This window comes from Photinus pyralis, unplaced genomic scaffold, assembly GCF_008802855.1.
Source record: "Photinus pyralis isolate 1611_PpyrPB1 unplaced genomic scaffold, Ppyr1.3 Ppyr1.4_LG3a, whole genome shotgun sequence".
In the NCBI taxonomy this organism is placed as follows: domain Eukaryota; kingdom Metazoa; phylum Arthropoda; class Insecta; order Coleoptera; family Lampyridae; genus Photinus; species Photinus pyralis.
The window spans coordinates 2840493-2863092 of NW_022170509.1; the positions used below are offsets into that span (position 1 = coordinate 2840493).

A 22600-nucleotide genomic window follows, 5' to 3' on the forward strand; every position below is an offset into this window, starting at 1 on the left:
TCGATTGGGTGATACTCGTACTAATGGGTTATCAGTTTTAAGTATTAATGGATAGGTATTGCAATATATCCTTGAAATGCTTGTCACTAGAAAGACCTTGGAACCGAATATAGCCTCTGCTTAGGTACCGATACGTCACCGATTTGATGTCGTCAGAGTGAGGTAATGCCAAAACCGGTTGTAAGATTGGCGGATTTGCTGGATAGGCGGCCATTTTCTAAGGTTAAAGTAAAAATGTAAATCGGGACTTTATTAGTGTTGCCTGGGAACGAGGCTATCAAACCATTTTCTATCCTGGTTTCGGAGTGTAGTAGCCTCTAGTGAATAAACTACGAAACGAATACTAACGTACTATTTACTAAAATTTAATCAGAACAATGTAGTTATTAAATTTATTGAAAGTTTAATTAGAAGTAAAGTGAAGTTTAATTTATATTTCATGTATTGGTGATCCGGCACGTCGAGAACAACATAAGTGTTTTCTTCGACATCGTTATGGCCGCTAAAATTTAACTAGACAGAATATAACCCGCCTTAACCTCATTCCACAACTTGTAAACAATTTGTGCTGAATTAAAAATCAAAATGTAAGCAATGCATACCACTTCAGTATTATATTATTTGTTGTTCTTAATCACCAAAACTGCCAGGATGAATAACCCTTCTCAAATGGAGTGAAGAGTACAACAAAAATAATTTTTTGCTGTATTTCAGAGGACGGACACAAACATGAAGTCTACTGTTAAACTTGAACGGCACGATGAAGCCGAGATTCAAGAGTTAGCGGCAAAGATGATCGAGGCTAACAGGATGAAAATGTCTGTCCCAGCAAGACCTCCGGCGCCTACATCAACAGTGTCGGGTATGAATATTTTAAGTTTTATATCCCGTAATAAAGGCAAGAATGATATTGTAGTCACTCCTGTTGGGAATGATACATCGAAAAGTCTCGGCGACGAGGAATCCATTCGGGGACGCTTCGGATGGGTGGAACTAGGAAAGAATCCCATTCCATACATAATCAGGTCAGGAGAGAAATATTGTGCCGTAAGAATGGTAGAAGTAAAAGTTCTTAATAAATATTTAAATTTTTTGCACCAAGACATTTATAACTGTACGTGTATTCGTAGTTACTACATTACGGAGGCGGAATGTCGGCTACTAAACGAAATAAACTTCAAACATTGTGACTATCAGTTCGGTCGTGAACAGTATACGTCGCGCGATCTAATCGTTAGGCTAGCGGACGCGATCGAATTTTATAAATTCTTAGATTCGTGTTATTCGAAGCTTTTAAATGGAAGTGCAAATCCGCTCGACAGGTGTGGATTTATCCGCATAAATAAAGAGTCGGTGGTTCCCTACACGGTTTACTCAGGACACAAATACGTTCCTTTATTTTATTTTGAAGGCGAAACAGACACTTTGAAATTAAAAGCCGATACCTTAGAAGGCTGGGACTTGTCTTATTTAAAATTCTGTTGTAAAGTGCAAGGAATACGAAACGAACTCTTTTGTCACGACTCCTGTGCGGTCATCAGTTTAGCGGATATCAAAAATTACTTTCCACCCGGGACGTTATTCGAAGACTACTGGCCTAGCAAATTATCCGATTCCCAATTATTGATCAATGGGAAAACGCCGAGTCAAGGGGGCCAATGGATTCGGCAACCGGCCGGTCCACCCATTGCTCACGCTCTACCTCCGCCATCTCCGAAACCGGCAACGCAAGCGAAGGCCGCCACCAACAATATCCACAATGTACAATCGCTGTATACGACATACGGCTTAACCGGCGGACAACCAGCCTACACTGCCTTACAACCTCGAACGGCCCAGTCTGCAGTGAGGCCCTCGTATCCATCTACGGCCGCCACATCGAGACAACCGCGACCGCCGTACTACAATAGCATGAACCAACCGCCACCACCACTAATCAGATCGTCCCAACAGTGAGTACATTTTCCATTGCTATTATCTCTCTCACGTCATGTACACATACTATTTCGATTTAGTAGATTTCAGCAATCGAAGGGCTGGACCGGATGCTGAGTTTAAAAAAAAAAAGACGTCTAGAGAAGTAAATAATTTAAAAAAAATCTTCAAAACCATCAGGGAGATAGCTCCATTAATATGAAACACAAACACCAAGAAACTACATCAGCGAACAACTTCTTTCACCTTTTAAAATTACTAAACTTGTTCTTGCATGATATATCATCTGGGTTGCCATTTTTGTGACATTTTTGTTTAAACTAAAAGCAACCATATAACTGCATATAGACATGTCAGTAAGTACGAAGTTCTGTTGTCAGGGTTGTGACTTTTGTTTGTTCCATTGGTTACATTTACAAAGTTCAGAAGAAGAAGAATTCTGCTGCTCTTACATTATAATCACCTGTTCTTAGGGCGTCAGTGAAACATCAATTCTGTTTGACGTGTTGTATTCAATGAAGCACAATGTACTCTATATATGATAATGCAAACGGTATAGATCAGTACCATAAATCACATTGGGAGAACCTCTCATTTCCTAGAAGTACACTACTAGTACTAGGACTCGGTTGGCATTTGTTTTGTCAACATTATTAGGTTTTCCTGCAGTTTTCCCGAGGGGGTAACATCTTCCCGCAATACTGTCACAAATTGTCTGCAATCGCTTGTAATCCCTCCGATTGCTGTGGCAATCTCCCTCACAGTCCCACAATCGCGTTTGCAATCTCACAATCGCCTAAAACAATCCCGCAATCAAATTCGCAATCGTGACAATCTGACAATCACATTGGCAACCCTCATCTGTTTTTAGGTACAATCACATGCCACGTGGAGTTAGGCAAAAAAGTTATTAGATCTAACTTTATTTTTTTAAATGGAAAGCCCTGTACTACGTAATAAACCCCTAAAGCGGATCTAAAAAAGCGGCACAGCACCTCAGAGTAACCCTACGCATCATTGGATTTGACTCATTTTCAATTGCCTTGTTACATGTGGTATGTATGTGTATGTGTGAAAAGTTTGAACCGAATAGGTTCAAGCGTTCGGCACAGACAAAGAGGCGTGACCCCACTGAGTCATTGGATTTGACCCATTTGCAATAGGCTTATTACCTGTGGCATGAACCATATCGGTCCAAGCGTTTGGCAGTTATGGTGTTCACGGACAGACAGACGGACACCATCAACTTCCCTATAAAGCTTACATCGCTTTCCTCTGCCGCTTAATAATCTACAAATATAGCATATTAACTTTTAAAAAATATAATACACTAAGGATGATTCAGAAAGGGCTCAAAAAAGATTAATAAAAAAGATCAAACGATTTGATAAATACAATAAAATTTCAAAAAAAATTTTGAATTTTTCGGTTTTTTAAATCTCTTGAATCTATTGAAATCAATATGGAATTTTTGTAGTGTTATATTTTTGAAAGGAGATTCTTAATATGTTAGTTTTTGTTTAATATATTTCAATTTAAACATGGACGTAGGAAATTCAAAAATTGTAAATCTCAGAATGAACCTATATTTATTAAAGGAAATATAGAAAGATTTTTCTTACAAGTTTCTTTATAAGACTGTTGAAGAATCTGCTGTTTTAAAATAAGTGTACGGGATCAGGTAAAAAAGTTATAGGACCAAACGTCATTTTTTTTAGTGGAATGCTCTGTAGATTTCATTCGAAAAAGAGCATATTAAATTCACTTTCTAGAAATATCACACTAAAGAAATTTAAAAAGTGCAATATTAGATTTTTCAAAAAATTAAAAAATTTCAAAATGTTTAATTTTTTGTTGTTTTTTAATATTTGAACCTTTCTTAAATGTTTTAATTTCGTTTTAATAATTTTGAAGTTTTTGTTTTCCCTATCTATTGCGATTGCATTATATATTAAAAAAGAAAATGTTAATGTGCTATCTTTTTAGATTAAGACATACAGGGTGTTCTATTTAAGAAATGAGGTTAAGTCCAGTAACTTTTTTGCGGACATCGTATATGTAACCTATTTTGAAAACGGCAGATTACCCAGCAAGTCATTTTGTAATAAACAATTTTTCGTGTCTCTTTTCATTCTAATATTGACAATTTTTGATTTTCCCTTGTATCTCTTTAAGCGAACGAATGTTTTCAAATTTTGATTGTGCCATTTTTTAACATTGACCCAAAAAGAGCACATGCCACTTAGTTTGTCTTTCGGTATCTGTGATTTGAGTGGGCCACCCCCCTATTAGATTTATCGGATTGTATAGAACTTGTTCCATTGAAATACCTTCTTTTTAGCACAATTCCACAAAATTAAAAAAAATTTACTATTGTGACCACTTTGCCCATCCGTCCCTAGTTTTTCTACTTTTTTCGCTATTTGGTTCGCTATGCTGTCAAGGTTTGCACCAAGAAAGGAAATTTTTTCTGTGCCGCTTACGAAAATAGTTATGGTAAAAAACCCATTTTTTTTAGATTGTATTGTTTTGCTGTCTGTCTGTATGCCCGTCTGTCAGTGTATCTGTCTGTCTGTTTTTCCGTCCGTGTGCACGATAGCTTTTGTATTTACGCAATCCATTTTTTTATTTGTTAAATACTTAAATGAAACTTTGTATGTAGGTTGTAGATATAGATGGCGACCTCGACTAAAGTAAAACTAGTGCCGAGTCAAAAAATATGTTGGGCTCATGCGCAATCGGATTTTTTTTATTCGTTAAGTTATCTAAATGAAATTTTGTATGTAGGCATCTCGAATAAAGATGAAACTAATGCCAAATCAAATAATTTGTTTTGCGCATGCCCAGAAATATCCTGAAATTTTAGGGTAGGGTTCTTTTTATAAACTGCAATTGAAGCAGCAAGTCAAAAATGGATTGCGAAATTTTAAGCTTGCATCTTACAGTATGGGAAATGAATGCAATTGTAATGCGCCGAGTAATGCGCTTTTTATAAATCGTTTACGACGAGGTTTACGATTACCTTTTTAACTTCTTATTTGTGTATTTAAAAGTACCTGTTACCAACTAATTGCCAACATAAATGAATATATTTCTTGCTTAGGTAAATCTTTGTCAGTCACCTGCAATCATTTACAATTGTCTGCAATCATTCATAATCACATGCAGTCACAATGCAATCCTCTAAAATCTGACAATCGTAGGGAAATCATGGGGATTGTCGCAAAATTTGAGAAGATGTTATCCCCTCGAGTTTTCCTAATTCGTAAGGTAAATACCGGAATAGTATAAACCAACTTAAGATCTTCTGCAGAGGCACCTCTAAATAGCATTATGCTGGTCACTCTGTAATTGGGCGCAAGCCTGTTGAGGGCCAAGAACAAGAGAGGCGAAATAAATAAATAAATTATAAAATAGAAAGCGTATGATTTGGTTGTACAGATTCTGTGTAATAGGTACAAAAACAGTTTGCCCTGTGATTGTGTTTGATGCTCAGCTGTACATACAAGTTTATAAAATTCCAGGTGATTCATTTATCTTGAGACGATTTAATATCTTGATGGAATCATCTTTTACATTTCATACAAAGTTTATACAATTCCAAGGGGGTTAATCGTGGGGGGACGTGGGAAATTTTACTATTGGTCTGTTTCTTATTCATCAATTGCTTTGATCTATGTATTCTATGCTATTCAGAGCCTGTTCCTCTCGATAAAGGATAGGACCCTGTTTATCTTAAGTTGCTTCACCCTCCCCGGTTCCAGATAGCTGTCTCCAAGGCGTCACAGTGACAGACCACGTATTTAGTAATTTTGTCTGCCTCGCCACAGAACCCGCACGCCGGCTCCTCCACAAGCCCAATGTTATGCAGGTGATGGTTAACCATCCAGTTCCTCATAAGGACACCGGTGATCTTCCTAATCTGGCTATTCACTTTTAGAAACTTAGAAGACCTCGATTTGTCAAGAGAGCCTGGACTGCCTCCGGTTACTTGTTGTCACTGAGCCGGGAATTGGTTGGCCACTCAGTCTTTAATCCTGGCCCTGAAAACGGAGGGAGCAAATCCTAGGGTAGGCTCGGACCTGATGAAAACCCCGGACGACCATTAAACAGGGTTCGCAAATGGTCTCTTTTTTAGACATTAGTCTCTTTTTTCAATGCTGGTCTCTAAAAGTCTCTATTTTTCGTATTTGGTCTCTAAAGTCTCTAAATTTTGCATGTTAAAAAAGTATAATTCATAATTGACAAACCGCAGAAATTTTACTGTACATTTTTAGGGCATTTTTTAAGAATTTAAAAAAATGTGCTATTGTTTGCGTTTTGTCCGTCCGGACCCACTTCTGCCGTTTCGAAATACTTCTAGGATAATGGTATATACCTTGAAGGTGTGTCAGACGGCCATCAAATTTCGCTGTCTAAAAGGGTGCCCCCCCCCCCCAGGAATTATTTCCCGAGATGCTGTTTTTGAAAGTAAAACGTGCATAACTTTTATGTACATACGACAACCAATTGGTGGGGGGAGTTTAACATTAATTATTTTATCTTTCATTGTATTATAATTAAAGTCTCAACGAAAGGAACCGCTTTCTACCAACTACTGCCCTTCTTTCTGTCCTCTTATCAAAGTACGGGGGGAGGGGAAGAGGGGGGGGTGCACCTAGTTTCCTTCATGATACTCTAATGAAAGGTTTCAACGAAAGGAATTAATTTCTACCAATCACAGCCCTCCTCCTCCTCGACCTATTCCCTTATACCTCAAGAACGGATTGTCTGAAGAGAAATATATCCATTGGTGATGTCAAAAAAAAGCTATTTGGGTAAAAAAATGCGCTTTATCCGCACAAGAGTTGTGCACAATTTATACTTGTTTAGATATATTGCCGTTTATGTAATCTATTACAAAATAAATATTTTTTGCTTAATTTTGTATGGAAATTGGTTCTCGAATGTCTCTAAATGGTCTCTATTTTTAATTAAATATGTAAATAGAGACCAAGTCTCTATTTTTTGGCTAATATCAGTTGCGAACTCTGCATTAGATAAAACTCAATTCACCTATCGACATAAACGCCTTGTCCATCGCTGATGTACTAGGTTCTCTCCTACCTTAGCGATGCCGATGGTTCTGACCCCTGGTTGCAGCCAAGGTGAAATATTTCTTGATTCAAGATTACTTCTGACTAGAGCGAGAAAAAATGTGAAACAATTTGCAATTTCTAAATATAAAACCAAGGACAAAATGGAATCCTGTGGAACGCGAGAAGTAACCATTATGAAGCTGGAAGAAAAATGTTTATACAGAATTGTGGACCTGCAAATATAATCAATTGCTCTACCACAAAAGTTACAACCCTGACAATCAATGACTGGCATGTAAGAGTTTCACAATTTTAAAAGCAGAAGGGTTTGCATTTTTACATTTCCCATTATTTATATCGATATCTAAAATTCACAAAAAACTGGAGAATGATTTTGTATTATTTAGTGTCTTAGACCTCTATTTTTTTCAAAATTAACAAGCAAACGCATTTGGTTCAGCGCCTTAAAAACAATCTATTAATCTATCGCTAACATGTTGCAAGTTTAATTTTTTACTAACATATTTACATGTTTTATATGCTCAAAAATGTAATGCTTACGTATTGACAAGTAACAGGTCTATTATATCTACGTGGCAGCTAACTGACATACGGAAACTCCAGCGTATTACTTTATAACAAATTCCGTATTCGAAATTGTCGCCTCTAACTCAGAAAGACCTAATTTGAATATGGAATTTGCCACCAAAACAACGAAGGGTGTGACACTTCAATAAAATTACATCGATAATTTCATGTAACGATAATAACTCATTTATTGTTGTTCCATTTCGTGTTGAGTACGTGAGTGCCAAAATTGTACTTTATCAAAAATCTCAAAGAGTCCCGGTTGGCCGAATATAAAACTCAAAGTGGGTAATCAGGTAACGCACCTTAGGGAAGAACTGATTAGATTTTGGCCTTTGACAATTAACTTTCTGCTGCAGGTGGGGGCACAAAACACGCATGCTCCGTCACCATTAGGTACAGTTTTTTCATTTATTAAAAATTGTTGTCAATTCTTGTTTTATTGCACCAAAATTTCAGATCAAAAAAAGTTAGCCAAGACATACAGGGTGGCAATTTGAAAACTTACCCCCCATGTCTTAGTAAATAAACGAGATATTTAAAAAAATCAAAATCCATTTCTGTAATTCGGAGGGGGATTCACAATGACATCCCCCCCTCCAACCCCCTGCGCCCCAGCTACCCCAACTTTTAAATCTTAAATAGTGACCCCCCATGTGTGATACGTTGTTGGAAAGCTCTGGAAAAATACCATACCAAATAGCATTACATTTAGGTTAGTAATTATCATGCAAATCAAAAAATAAACTAATATGATACATTTTCTAAAGTTGGCTTTTATTTCAATAAATGTTCAAAATGGTTTTGCAATATTTCGACATTCTTGAATTATTCTCGGTCTTAGTTCGTCTATGTTCGCCGGTTGCGTTTTAAATATGACAGATTTCAAATGTAATTTCATTATTTAAAAACCGAAGATAACTCTCTCCCGTTAGCGAGCCCTCACAAAAAATTGGGATATATCACAATACCACACCACACATTTACTGACATATGACATAATAATAAACGTTTAATAAATCAGATAAAATAATTTTAGTTTATATTCCTACCTTGAAAATACTATAACACTTGCACTTCCCCATGCTTCTCTCAGTGCAGTGTAATAGGAAGTGGATCTAGATCTAGAAGGAAAAGCCTTATGGGGATGAATGCGGCGATATTTCAACAACGGCTAAAGCAACTTTTTGAAAGATGTACAGGGCGTTCCATTAAAGATGACAAAATTTGCATTTTTTACTAACTTTGCGATATTCATTTATTTTTTTACTTTTCATTTTCTGATTAACCCCACAACTTTTGTATTTAAAGTTTAAGATAAGATAAGATGGAATCACCCTGTACACATGTAACCCATTTTTGACTTTTTTATATTGATTGAACACGCGCTCTCCTAATTGTTTAAGAAAGGAACAAAACGGTACAATATTAGAGAACAACTGTTAATTTATGAAACATAAGTGAGTATCTTGAAAAAATATATCATGTACTTCAACACAAAATTGTTTCATGTACCTACTTCAAATAGGGGTATGAATTTTTAGAAGTCTCACACCCTTCAGCAAACGCCTTTGGCCGTAGCCGTTGTCATAGTATAACATTTTCTGCCGGCGTTCTTTGAGCTGAGAGCAAGCGCTCTAACGAAATGTTATTAGTAGTACTAACAAGAGAATAAATCTATATCTAAGCTAATTTTGTAGTTCTCTGCTTAAATGCTTTTAATTTATGGTATGCATGAGAGACTGTAGCTAGTAAGTACAATTTGGAGAAAGAGAAATCGCCACTGATTTATAAAATAGATATGAATTTGTAGCGATCTACAACGTTCGATTGAGCGTAACCGTTGTTTTCCGCTTGATCACTTATAATCTTTCAAAAATACAAATGTTCTCAACGATTAGGTAGGTAAATGATATTTAATTTAGGTTCCGTTATCGGCACAGTAAGGAGTGCTCCCTAACTCGATTGGTATCTATGTAGTTCTAAATAAACATAAATCTATTTCTTGGTTCTTTGCTTTATTCGCTTTCCATTTGTTGAAGCGCATGTGACTGTACAATTTTCGAGAAAGAGTTGTGTAAGGCAACCGTTATTATAGATTTTTGTATTTGAGTGTTCGGTCTACTCAAAGAACATTACTGCTCTTTCCTTTATCGTTCACTTAAGTTAGTATCACTGCAGCTACTTTTGTTGCGCAGTATTTTTACAGCAGCTCCTAAAGTTGCGTACTGGATTCACACAGCAGTCGAAATAGTTTATTGTTGTAGCTAATTATTGTTAAAACTTTAGGGGAAGGGAAACTACTGCCATTTACGAAACTAAGAAGATATTGAATTTTTAAAAAAGTCATTCCGGGGGCTGTTTAAAAAAATGTTCCTTCCCTCAATTATTTACATTGACCGGTTATTGTGAATAATCGCCGCATTAATCACTTGTTACCCTACGATACATACAGGGTTGCCAGATTGCGTATGGCCGTCTGCCGAACATAGGCTGCATGAGAAACATAAATCTACATTGCGAACAACCCCCCCCCCTCCTCAAATTTAAGATTTTTTTTATTTCAAATTGGTATAAGTTAACAAATAAAACAAACTATACATTCTTGCAATAGAAGTAATATAAGGGTAAATACAGTGTACTTAATTTAATAAATGAAACATAAACATCAACATCGCTGTTTACACACAAATAGTCAAAACAAGAAAGTTAAACATATTTTTCTGATTTTCTGGCAAGTGTTAGTAGTTTTTTGTTTTTTAATACAAAATCATAGAAATCCTATTTGTAATTTTGTCACATTTAAAAATTAAGGTGTTATTAGGTGCTTAAAAAGGAATCGTTTGACCTATTTGAAAAGTATTAAATTGAAATGTATTGTTCTGCCGGAGTTATAGTCGCGCCTGCCCGGGGGCCGGAGAGCACGATGTAAAACCTGAGACTCCGGCTGAATGCCTGACATCTGGCAACCCTGGATATATACTATTTGTTAGTTTATTTAATTATGTATTATTCTTAATTCTGCTGATACTACATCTGATCCTGTTGCTTTCCGTACTTTAAGGTTTTTTATAGCTCTGTCGAACTCTGACCTACGTATGTTAAACCCCTAGCTCTTCCTCTGTGATGTTTGGTTGCTTTGATTCTGCTACTCTTAATTGTCCTATACCCTATGTCGGTCCTACCTCTATGCCCGTATGTAAAATTAAGAATCATTAACCCTCTGGTATCCGCTTGCGGTCTCATGGACCGACGCGATATTAACCCGTATTATTTTAAGCAATAGAAAGTTCCTATGTGCCCCCTTTCCGTGTACCTTCCAACTTTTTGGTGCCCGATATCAGTGCGACGAAATAATACAATCCGTGCAGTAGTATAGCATTTAATCCAGTTTTCGGTCTGCGAGTCCGAAATGGTGTGCATAGTTTCTGTGTTACACAAAATAGAAAGATAAACAGGTGTTACTGGTACCGGTACATAAGAAGGCGAGAACGGATAATGCGCAGATGACTAATTTAGGGTATGTAGGAAGAGCCAATTGGCTCCGTGGGGCACTAGTACGGGCAATTAATTGAATATAGCGGCGTTTACATTGGTATAGTAAATGGGTTAGTTACTGGCACCAGTAACTTGCAAGATAGCTACTAATCCAATTTAATATAAATAAATTTACATATAAAGTTTCATTTAAATATCTTTATAAATAAAAAAGTTAGCATTGCACATGCGTTAATCCAAATTTTTGACACTGCGCATGCGCAAAGCCAAAAAATATTGGTATGCCTGGAATCCTTGGACCAAGGCCTTTCAAATGAGCCCTATATCGCCCAAATCGGTTAAGTGGTATAGAAGGAGTACGTGTGACGGACGACAGTGCAGCCAATAGCGATTTTTCACTTTGAGTAAAATATGCTAACAAATCCAACTGTTAACGCAAACTTTCTTAGTAAATATCCTCAACGTATCATAAACTGAATTTCCCAGAAAATGTATTTTAGTTAATCCTTTCCTGTCCATCAAGCTTTACCCAGATTAACCTTTCCTAAGAATTTTCTTGCATTCAACAAAGACCCTGTCTTCCTTCCCAGAATTTTTTAATTTCATTGTGAATATTACCGACTAACCCCTAACCAATTTTGTACAGTACATGTTAAGATGGCTGACGCAGTCTACGCGAAATGAAACTGTTATATATTTTTTTTTATTTTAATTAAGAGAAAATGAAACTAGGAATAGTGAACTGCTCGAGGAATTGCTAGTTCGAGGGTGAATTTACATCTCACCCGAAACACAAACCTTAATTTGCAAGTAGATCTTTCAGATTTTAGAGCAAGTGCGGAGAACACTGCTTACTCTTAAACCTGTATGGGCATTACAGCTTACCAAAAAGACTGATTTATTCAAACTTGATTAATTTCTTTTTTGAATGCGATGTGTTATTGGTAGGTAGCTTTCGTACCAGTGCTCGTGTTAATTTTTGGAGCCAGAGTCAACTTCGGTGTTTTTGTTGTTTAATTTGTGTTCCTCCTTTATCTTTCTGGAGTGAAGAACTCCGTCCTTCTCATGGTTTGTAGCTTAGTGACAACGGCGAAGAGGTGCATCCTTGTTCAAGAGACGAAACGGACCCTTCTGGTAGGATTTAATATGGAGCTCTATGTAACTTAAACCTGCTTGACGATCCAGTTGGTGAATTCGTCTTAGAAATAGTTCCAGTTTGATAGCAAGTAATGCTTGTAGGATGTATGAGCTGTTGTGTGTTGAAGATTAAAAATGTAACATTCCAATGCGGTTTAGATAACAAACGGAAAATGTTGTCCAATGTATTTAACGTAACTTTTGAATACGTTGTATACGATATGGCTAAACCTCTTTCTAGATAAAATACAAAATTCTATAACTGGTTTATAATCGATTCCAGTCTCTCAAGCTCTATACAATAAAATAATGAATTTGTTGTCGTAGTCTCAGTATCTATTTCTCATGTAGCAAATATAACACTTACTTGTAGTAGTTAGTTGAACTCTAATTTCTTACCTATCTTTTATTAGTGGGGTAACTCAGTATTTTGGAATGTCATTGGGAAGTTAAATGTGTGCCTTAGCTTTGTAATCTTACCACGCTTAAAAGCATTCAGTGGAAAACGTGTAGAGCCTTCTTCAAATGCGTATATTTCACCTTGGTGAACAATCACTCATGAGGATGCGCTCGAGAGTTAGTAAAAAGCGTAATCCTCTTGTGAGCAATTGTTCGTCAGAGTAGGCGATCTATCTTGAATCTCTATTTTTTATTCATTTAGAAATTTAGCTTCAAGAAAGCCCGAGAAAGCTGCTATAACTTATTTTTATTGCAGAAAGCCTCCAAAGGCTAGAGGTATGCCAAGTGCCCTAAGAACTTCACGGCCGCTTCGTAAACGGTATGTTTCAGAACAGCAATATGCATTTCACTTTCTGGATAAAATTGTAATGTTCTTTCTCTATCAATTCTTCTTATTTCCTCTTCGATGAAATTAATTTTATGTTTGTCGCATCTCGAAGATGTTGTTGAAGTCAGCATCTTATTTTTTGTAGATGAATTCCCAAAGAGGAAAATTTTCAAAAATCGGTGTGTTCACAACGAACAAACACTAAACATTTTTATCAAAAACTGATATGTTCGACCAACATTTTTGTGTGTTTTGGTTGCCTGGCTATGTTTCATTCATTTGAAAATCGTCTTCAGAAAGATCTGTCACCGTTCATGGTGTGCTGAATGTTTTACCCATTCATTATTTACTTTCAATACTTCTATACTCCAAGGTCGGCTTTTCCCTGCAATCCAGTATAGGCTTTTTGCCATTTTTGTTATCTAGAAGAGTTTCTGCTTGTTGGTTTGAATCGTAAAATTTCCACTGCTATGTAGAACTGGGCATCATCCGGAACAATGTTGGCAAGGTAAGCATTTAGGGTAAAATATAAATTTATTTAAAAAAATATGTTTTAGTGGCTGCTCTTTTACTTGACCCTTACATACTAATTCAAACAATAACGTTTAACTAAAATTGTTATTGCTTGAAATTTGGTTTGTTAATATTCATTTTGCGATTATAATTAAGCCGTGCATATTTTTCAGGGTCAAAGTTTATCTTGTGTATTTTTTTTATCGCACGCACAATCTAATCTATATACCTAGTACCTAAGATAATAGATGTAATTTTTGTTGCTATGGAACAATATACATATTTATCTCACTAAGGGAGCGTAACTATAATTTTACTATTATTTAACCCATTTTTAAATTTTGGAAAGTTTCTATTTATGCCCAATTCTTCCAGGCTAAAAGTTTTGAGTTTGTTTGATGATATGGATTTTTATAACTGTTTTACCGTTGTTCAATATAGTTCACTATTGTAAAGTATTACACATGGTAACAAATAGGTTTATGAGCCTGATATGTGCTGTACGGTTAAATGAAATGTTTGAATGCAATTAAATTTTTATGTACTATAAGTGTGGTAATAGTTGCAAGTTATGTAACCACTTACTGAATTCGGAGTATCCATTAAAAGCCAGTTTATTGGAAAATAAATATTCAAATAATTGAAATTGAATATAGCAATGTTTTGCATTAAGGTTTTCTATTCATTATACGTGGTGTAATAGGTAAGTACGTCATTTGCTGGTACATGAAACCAACATTTGTTCTTCTTAATACGCCAAGGATTGGAAACAGCTCTTAATAAATAAATAAACCCTATCCATAAGAGAATTAGTAATTGTTGGATAGGCCACAAAAATGACCAGAAATCCACAAAGTATGCAATTGGTCGACCACTTTAAAATAAACTTGAGTACAAGATTTGGTTGGCATTTGGCAAAACAGCGAATTGTTCTTCGTATCAACTAATCCTTATTTAAATGAAATTTCGAGTGAAATTTATTACTAATTTCTGTGTTCTTTTTGATAAGTTGACTTTTAGCCAAGGGACACATGACTTAGTGTTAGTAAGTGGTTTACTTTTCGTTTTTACCCGAGGTGGAGTTTCTGCATTCACTTTCAATTGCATTATGTATTTATGTTGAAAATTCAAGTAGTAGCCAAGGAAAATCTTCATCTATAGCGACCGTATGGAAAGTACTAACATTTATTCAGAAAACTCAGATTTATGTTCTGTGAATGAACATCAACATTGGATTTTCAAATTTCTCTTTGGCGGTACCTATAGCTTGCGCGAAATCGAAACTTTTTTGTACCCCCACTTACTGCTACTCTATTTTCGAAAAATTTTCACAAAACCTGAAAGCATATCCAGAAGTTTAGTTAGTTACAATTTCAGACCAAAAGCTAAAGAACACAAATTTACAGTTGTGACTCTCCCTTTGGTTTCTTTGGAAAAAATGCTCCACTTCGTTCATTCTACATTCAATGTAGGATACAAGTATTGTATCGCAAATCAATTTTTGCAGTTACATTTATGCAATGTAAGATGGTACAGGGTACTCAATTATACATAGGTTCATGCGGTTGCAACAGTCGATAATTCTGCTGCGTTAAATTCCAATAAAAGCGTCAAATGTTTTTGTATATGTACATTATCTTTGTATGTATTATATTAACAATTTTGTCTGGCATTTAAAACATGTAAATTACATCATTTCCCCCTTACGGTGTTTAGCAATAATTTTCATTATATTTTATATTCAGCATGACAAAAGATTCAAGTTTTTTCCTTTCATCTTGCATATCCAACGAAATTACTATGATAAATTGAAAAGCATTATTGCTTAATTTGACTCGTGTTTACATAGATATCCTACTTACGGAAAGGATGACTGGTGAGTTTGTATTACTATTGGAGTTAAAAACATTAGTAAGTTGTTTTATAGGTGTAGAAGGCATGTGAAAATAATTTTGTAATTAATGATAATTGTACATATCGTCAAATACTGGAGCTTCAAAGTATAATGCGCAAACGCAAAATAGTTCGCGCTTTATATTTTGAGTTGGTCTGGGGTTTTTTAGTAAGTTATGTGTAAAACCTACGGTTGCCTGCATGTCAAAAACGGTTGTGATTGGTCGTCGCATCTTGGAACGAATACGTAGCTGCGTGCTATTGGCATTACATTCAGTTTTCTCCTTTCGGTGGTGGACAACAGGATTAGAGGTTTTTTCAGGTCCATGTCATAACTCAGTTGCATATTTTCATCACTGCATCAAAGAGATCTAGTGGCAGTTAATGTTTTTGGGGGTTCTGAATACCATGACAAAGTCGCAGGAATGGAATGTTTATGGCTACCCTGCCACAATGCCGATGTTTAAAATTGACTTGTTATGCAATTGAGTTATTTTGTGGGCCTTTGATTGCTAATGGCTGGCCAATATTCAAATATGTAATTGCAGAAGCGCTAACCTTGGTCATTAGAAGTCGGAAAAGGTCTTTTGTCTAGTGAAGTCATGTAAGAAATTTTTATTTGGTTTTCTCCATTGCATTGAATTAGAGGAGTGAGTAAGATACCAACTTGACCAAGTTTGTACTTCCAGCAATTGCTTCGGTTGTTCTCTATTATTGTTGATATAATAAAGAGCATGTATTTTACACATATTTGACTAAATTTCATTTTCTGAAAGATCTAGTCGTCTAAATAAATTTCATATGACTCCATTTAGGACGATCAGTTACAAAACGACATTTTATTCATTCGAAATATTTATTTTATAGGACTACTGCCTACAGCAATGCCCAAACCTCTGCAACGCCGTATATGTTAATGAGCGAACCTGGACTAGCACAACAAGGGTACCGGCAACCTGCGGCAGAATTACATAAGTATCCACCTCCACCTCTTATACCTGTTCGACACATAAATGGAGAGGTAAGATACCAGTCACCTGCAAATCACTATCGGACAGCAGACGTCGTCGATCTCAGCCCCACAAATAGGTACTGCTATATATGATAACTGATCTGGTTTATATCAAAATGTATGTGTAGCACTGGTCCAGGAAGTCACGCACCTATCATCAATCAACAACCTGCACACCAACAACCTCCACGTACTCAGGCACAAGACGAACAAAATATGAGTAATGGCAGGTTAACTATGAACAGTTTGCAACGGAAGCTCACTCAAATCCCCGAAACGCCGACAAGTGGCAGCCATATACCATATAAGATGCAGAAAGCGTTGATCGAAAGTAGAATGGTTCCCTGTATTAATATGAAACCCTATGTATATAGCGATCTGTTGGTAACCATACCTGATTTAACGGAGCAGTTATTCAACAACGTACCATCGCAGTCGTGCCAGCAAGTGATGCAGGTGTTGGGGATTGAACTGTTTAAGGGAAACGAGTAAGTATATTCTTACTTCCCTTGGAATCCTTAGAATTCCTTTCATAAGTTATAACATTGTAAATACACCTTACACAATATTAAAAACAAGCAATTTCCCATATAAGACTTTGTCTGTTGGAAATATTATTATTATTAAGTAATGCTCATTTGGCGGCCAGGAGTTTAGTTCTGAGGGGCCTACCAGAAAAGTACAAAATTAGCGCTGCAATCGCTCGGTAACAATGGAAGGAAAATAATTATTTACCAAACGTAAGCTAATGAAACTGTTTGATACTGTTGCCGTAAGGTCTATGTGCATAATTTTTTGTTTAGGTTTTACAGCTTCTGAAAAATTATTTACAGTTTTAATAATAAAGCGCACATTTGTAAAAAGAAACGCCCATCAGAAAACATGCTAAACAGGCAAATAATATTGCATTACTGTCGTATTGTTTCAATAAAAGAAAATATGAGCTTTATAACACTTTTAAGATAATAAAAATAGTAAGTGTATTCATGGAATTGACAGGATTTGAGAATTATTGATATATCGGGTCATATAAGTGCCAGTACATTACGTGACATCCCTCAAAGTTGGCTCAACTTTTTAAGGAAGCATTCGAAAGACGGCTGAATTTTTAGCACTTGCCGGTTGAAATCTTCACGTATTTTTACTATTGCTACACCAGTAACCTTTCTTATATTCGTAAGGGTATGTTTTTCACACGTCAATAAGAGAAAGTTCTGATGAAGCTCTTAACAAGAATAAGAATAAACAATTTTCAATTACAAATATACCTAATTAACATTAATGTACAACTGTGTAATTAATGATCCAATAAACCTGTAGATGCTAGTTTACTTGTCTACTTCCTTGTAATGATTTTTGCGTAAATATTCTTTTGGTGTATGTGTACATGTTTTGAATGTTTATATTAACAATGACTTTAAACACAAAGAAATACCTTACAGTATTAAACAAATAAGTAATTATTATTCCATGTAGTAGACTCGTGGTCAACTTTCACTTCCCTGCAGTTATTAAATTTGATGGAAAGAGATCAATTAGGGACAATGAGTTTATTTAAAGTAAGGCTGTAGGGAATTGAATGAGAGCATAGAATATTAGTAGTTTGGCAACATTTACAAGTACAGGGACCTTCTAAAACTCGGAAGTTGTTTGAAATTGAACGCATTTACTTGTTGAGTCGAACGCCAGATGGCCAAACTCATTCAATGGTACCTACTATTAATATAATATAATAATTTGTTTATTTTAAAGTTTCCGTCATATGCGCTGCGCATACATGTATATTTTAGTTATGTTGATTAATGTTTAGTTGCATCCATGAGAATTTATGTGGTGTTTGAATAAAATCGTCTGGCCAGATCTTAGGAATCTGTATTGTGTGTGTCCCCCTGGTGTCACACCAGAGTATATAGAGGGACACCTATGCCAGATTGACACATGGCGTACCAAGCAGTGAGGTTTTAGCACATGTATTCGAGATGCGCTTTTGGTGTCAGACAGAAACAGCTCTATTCAGTAGGCATTGGTTCCTTTTAACACAATCAAGTTCGTTTAACCAACCTGTTTCTGGTAAAATACGGGAACCAAAACGTGCGCTAGAACCTCACTGTCTGGTGCGTCAGGTGACTGTCTACTCGCCACCACTAGACGGCCGTCCACATGGTTTGTTCTGTAGGCCAAAATTTCCAGAACGAAAACATTGGACCCAAAAACGTAGCTACAGTAGCTTCCCCATACACATCATTAATCCTTCGAGCTGTTTCTGCAGCCACGGTGGAACTCATATTCGCTCATAACGCAATTAAAATGAAATTTAGAAATGTTGGTTATTCGAGGTATTTTGGCTATGGTACATTAAGAAATAATAAGCTATCATATAATGTAATAATATACAGGATGTTCCATATAAAAAAGTCACATTTTTTAATTATATGAAAAATGCGATCTCTACTGAATCTAAATGTGTAATTAAAAAAATAAAAAGAGATATTATTATTACGCTTGTTATGTAAATTTTTATTTTGTTGCAGGTCTCAAATGCGTGTGCTATACGAAAATGGCAAATGTCAAAGTATAAATGATAGTATACCGTTAGTGCCAGTACGACTTGTATTGGAATTTATGCCTCAACTGAAATATATGTTGGGCGGCATAATCAGTTCGGAGGTCGCGGCAAAACGGCAACGTGCGAGCTAGGATTGGGCAAGTATGTGGGACTACAGTCTACTTAACTAATAAATTCGCGAACGCGCGAATTCATTTTACGAACCTCACGCATTCTTGTAGTCTCACGGACCGTGCTACTAGTGTCTAAATTATGTGTTACTGATTAATGGTTGAATTAAAAGTTTATCGTTCCTATGTGCCGTGCAACAGACGTTGTTTTTGTGCACACAAACATCGTTACCTTCTGGTTCAAGGGAGGCATTGATTAATAAATAAATGAAATTGTACTCATTCAAAACTGCTGTTGAGCAGTTTAGTTGTAAAGAAATTTTTTTTATAAACAAATGTAGACTTGAATTGTATATATTATTTATAGGACGTTGTGTCAGATTATTTAAAGAACGAGTTCCGAAACAGAAGCAGATATTTTCATTCCAATATTTATTGAGATGATGCTTAAATCAGTATTAATGTATGAGGACTGTTTAATACACAGCGATGCCAAACAGCCACTATAAGACAAATATGCACTCATACGCTCTTCATTTTTTTATAGCGGAAATTACCGTACTTTTATTCAGAGAGACCAAAATTGCTAGGTTTTGACGTTATTTTTACGTACTCATAAACATTTCGCATATTGACCGAGTTTATGATCCGTATTATTATGTTATTTATTTAACTTACTTGCATTGTGTCAATTTGCAATACATGACCTATAGAAAGCGGTCTATTTGTCTGTGGTAGTAGCTATCCCCAGGGACGTGAACCTACATGATAGTTTCTCATTTACCGTAAGCCACAAAGTCTGCCAAACATTGTAAATATTGTTACTTAGTTTGTGTTTTTTTTTACTGTACCTAATATAATGCATGGTTGATCGATAAGTGACTTGAACGGTCTGAACATTTATTCTGTCTTTCTGCAGCTTCTTAGGATTAGGTAGGTTTTTACATTTTTTAAAACAGGACCCGTATGTGCCCTATTATGATTTATTGATTATCAAAGCTTAAAGAAACCTAACGTCTGTCTCGGTGGAAGAAAGCCAATCAAGATATAATGTAATTACTTTTAGTATTGTGTTCGCATCACATTGTTTGTTTTGACCCGTTCGGTCCGTCCCTGGCTACCGTGTGTAAGGAAATTATACTTGCGGGCCATGTAAAACACTTAGCTTTTAAGTTGTATATACTTTTAGTTTAAATGATACTTAATCGTATAGACTCGAATACTGTAAAGTAGTCATTCGTACACCTACTTACCAGTTGTGAAGTTGTTCTTACTGTTTATACAGTATTTTTTACTGTATCTATTAGCTTTATTTATTATTTAAAGCAACTTGTGTGATAAATTCGAGAGCTAGTGCAATTTCATAAAGCTTGAAAATGTCTGTAATGTTTCCGAACGTAAACATTTTTGTACTGTATCTAAAAATATTTATTTAAAAATTACGCAAGTAAATATATCAGTGTGAATAAATTGTCCAGGGTAGGGGATATAACATAGATTTTAAAAATGATCATATTCCATTACTTGTAGAGTTTAAATCATATTTATATTATTTACGTATACTTTTTCCTCGCTAGATCTGAGCGTTATCTTTAAATAGTAAATTCGACATATGTTAGTTTCTCCTGCCTGTGATGTAAAAATTGATTTACGATTCAGTATTTCGGTAAATCATCTAGTGAAATTCATTCTGCTCTCCAATTATTTTTATAACAAATATTCTAATCGTTTTCCTTTAATAAGTTTAAATTATGTTTTTTTCTGTTATGAATCGTTTTATCATTCATTGTAAATATAGGATCCTGATTCTAAATTTACGGTTTCGTTTGTCATCAAGCCATGCAATCTGGTATAATTATGTTTTATAATTTGAATCTTAATATGGAACATGACACGTTCTCATCCGTTTTGACGAAATTTTTATTCCGCTTCTATGAAAATGAAAATGTAATTATCATTATTGCATCGCTCTACAGTTTACTTTCAATCATAATCTGTATGTCTATTGAATTTAGGAAAATAAAGAAAAAATAAACTACTTTTGTAACTATTTACCTTCTCTCGCAAATCCCAATATTTGTAATACTTGTAAAAACTTTATTGTGAATATCTCGAAAATGTTGGAGGAAGAGCTTGATTCTTCTTGCATCATTATAGCATAGATTTTGAATGTATAAGAGGCGGCATTTAAATGTTTATGTGGAAAGAGCCCCCATTAATCTGCCAATAAAGTCAACATCAATAAATCATAAAACTTATAACCCAACCACAGGTTTAAAAAAAAATGCTTTGAACTGGGTGGAATATTAGTAGATTAATATCTTATTTTTTCTATTGCCGCTTCTTTCAATTAATCCTGTTTAGTATATTTTCTGATACATATTTATTTCTCAGTAATAATGACACATGCAGTGTACAATTTGATGTTTTCATTGGATAATAAGTATCTAGTTTATATGACCTATCCTTACCTAGTGTATTTTACTACTCTTCTTTCTATTTTAAATCTGGTGGTTTCCATTTGTTTGTGTTTTGTTTTATTACCTTGAGTTTATTCCTAGCTGCTTTCTGTGAGTTGCCCTGCGCAGGGCAGGCCACCGTACACTCGAGGAGGCAAGCCCAATGTACAGTCAAAAGCCTTTCTATATACCCATGGCCATGCAGTGGCCTTTTTGCTGGAATTTTCGGATTAATGGAGAAGCTATGGGTACCTGTTTAAGAGCCTTCTGAATAAGCTTTTTCACTGTGTTTTTAAACTTTCTAGTTATGACGATCGCGAGATCGTCCGCGTATCCCTGTGTATACGCTCCGTCTTCGTTTAGAGAGGTACACAACTCTTCCCTTTTTCCAGCTTTCGGGGACATACCGCTCCAACAGTTTCGTCACGTATAGCAGTCCCAGTCAGCAGGGGCATCTATGGCAAACACCAATATTGCGCCCCTCTCCGACCGTCCATTGATAGGTGGTCGGGACTAACTCATAAGTAATAATGTCCTACTCTCAGAATGCCAGGTTTAGTTGGAAAAAAATGTGCCTGTGGCCCGAAAGCCACGGTTCATCAGACATGCTCCAAATTGTGATCATGTGGGCTATTGAAAAGGAGCCCAACGTAAGATCGTTAATCTCCTGCCTCTGCGCTGTGACGAAGGTGGGGGCTGCTCCCTGATTTAAAACATTCAAATCAGTTGTTTTCAAGTACCTACCGTAGGAGGTGGTCGCCCCTCGAGTTCGTGTTCGTCTGCCCAGTGGCCTGGATTTGGCTATTCGGCATCGATCAGCAATTCGCTACATTGATGTCCAAAATAACAAATAGGTACTTAGTACTGCTACTGAGGTGAGGTACCTGCGTCCTGCCTTTCACGAAATGACGAAAATAAGAATTTTAAATTTTGAAAACAGGAATTTTTTTTGCCCATAACTTTTGATGGAGACGTCTAATCGAAAAAGTACGAATCGTTTTCGATTCTACGCACCCAAATTAAT

At 35.8% G+C, this 22600-nt stretch overlaps 1 protein-coding gene across 3 annotated transcripts; it reads left to right on the top strand.

Moving 5' to 3' along the window:
• The first annotated feature begins 247 nt into the window (after positions 1-247).
• On the top strand, positions 248-21106 carry LOC116165372. 3 transcript variants are annotated; one of them, XM_031479754.1, is made up of 7 exons: positions 248-587; positions 715-862; positions 917-1952; positions 12952-13014; positions 16297-16518; positions 16570-16929; positions 18973-21106. In XM_031479754.1, the coding sequence occupies exons 2-7, from the start codon at positions 730-732 to the stop codon at positions 19136-19138; spliced, it is 1980 nt and encodes a 659-aa protein (XP_031335614.1). In that variant the 5' UTR covers positions 248-587; positions 715-729; the 3' UTR covers positions 19139-21106. The 3 variants fall into 3 exon arrangements, with proteins under 3 accessions (XP_031335614.1, XP_031335615.1, XP_031335616.1); XM_031479755.1 differs by lacking the exon at positions 12952-13014 and adding an exon at positions 15386-15412; XM_031479756.1 differs by lacking the exon at positions 12952-13014 and having other exon boundaries at positions 249-587; positions 18973-21105.
• The last annotated feature ends 1494 nt before the right edge of the window (positions 21107-22600 follow it).

Bases quoted from the DNA above. Each gene is read 5' to 3' on its own strand.
- LOC116165372 (XM_031479754.1), top strand. From the start codon at position 730: ATGAAGTCTACTGTTAAACTTGAACGGCACGATGAAGCCGAGATTCAA. The intron at 863-916 runs GTATGAATATTT...ATGATATTGTAG, and splicing joins GCCTACATCAACAGTGTCGG to TCACTCCTGTTGGGAATGAT. The intron at 13,015-16,296 runs GTATGTTTCAGA...TTTATTTTATAG, and splicing joins TCACGGCCGCTTCGTAAACG to GACTACTGCCTACAGCAATG.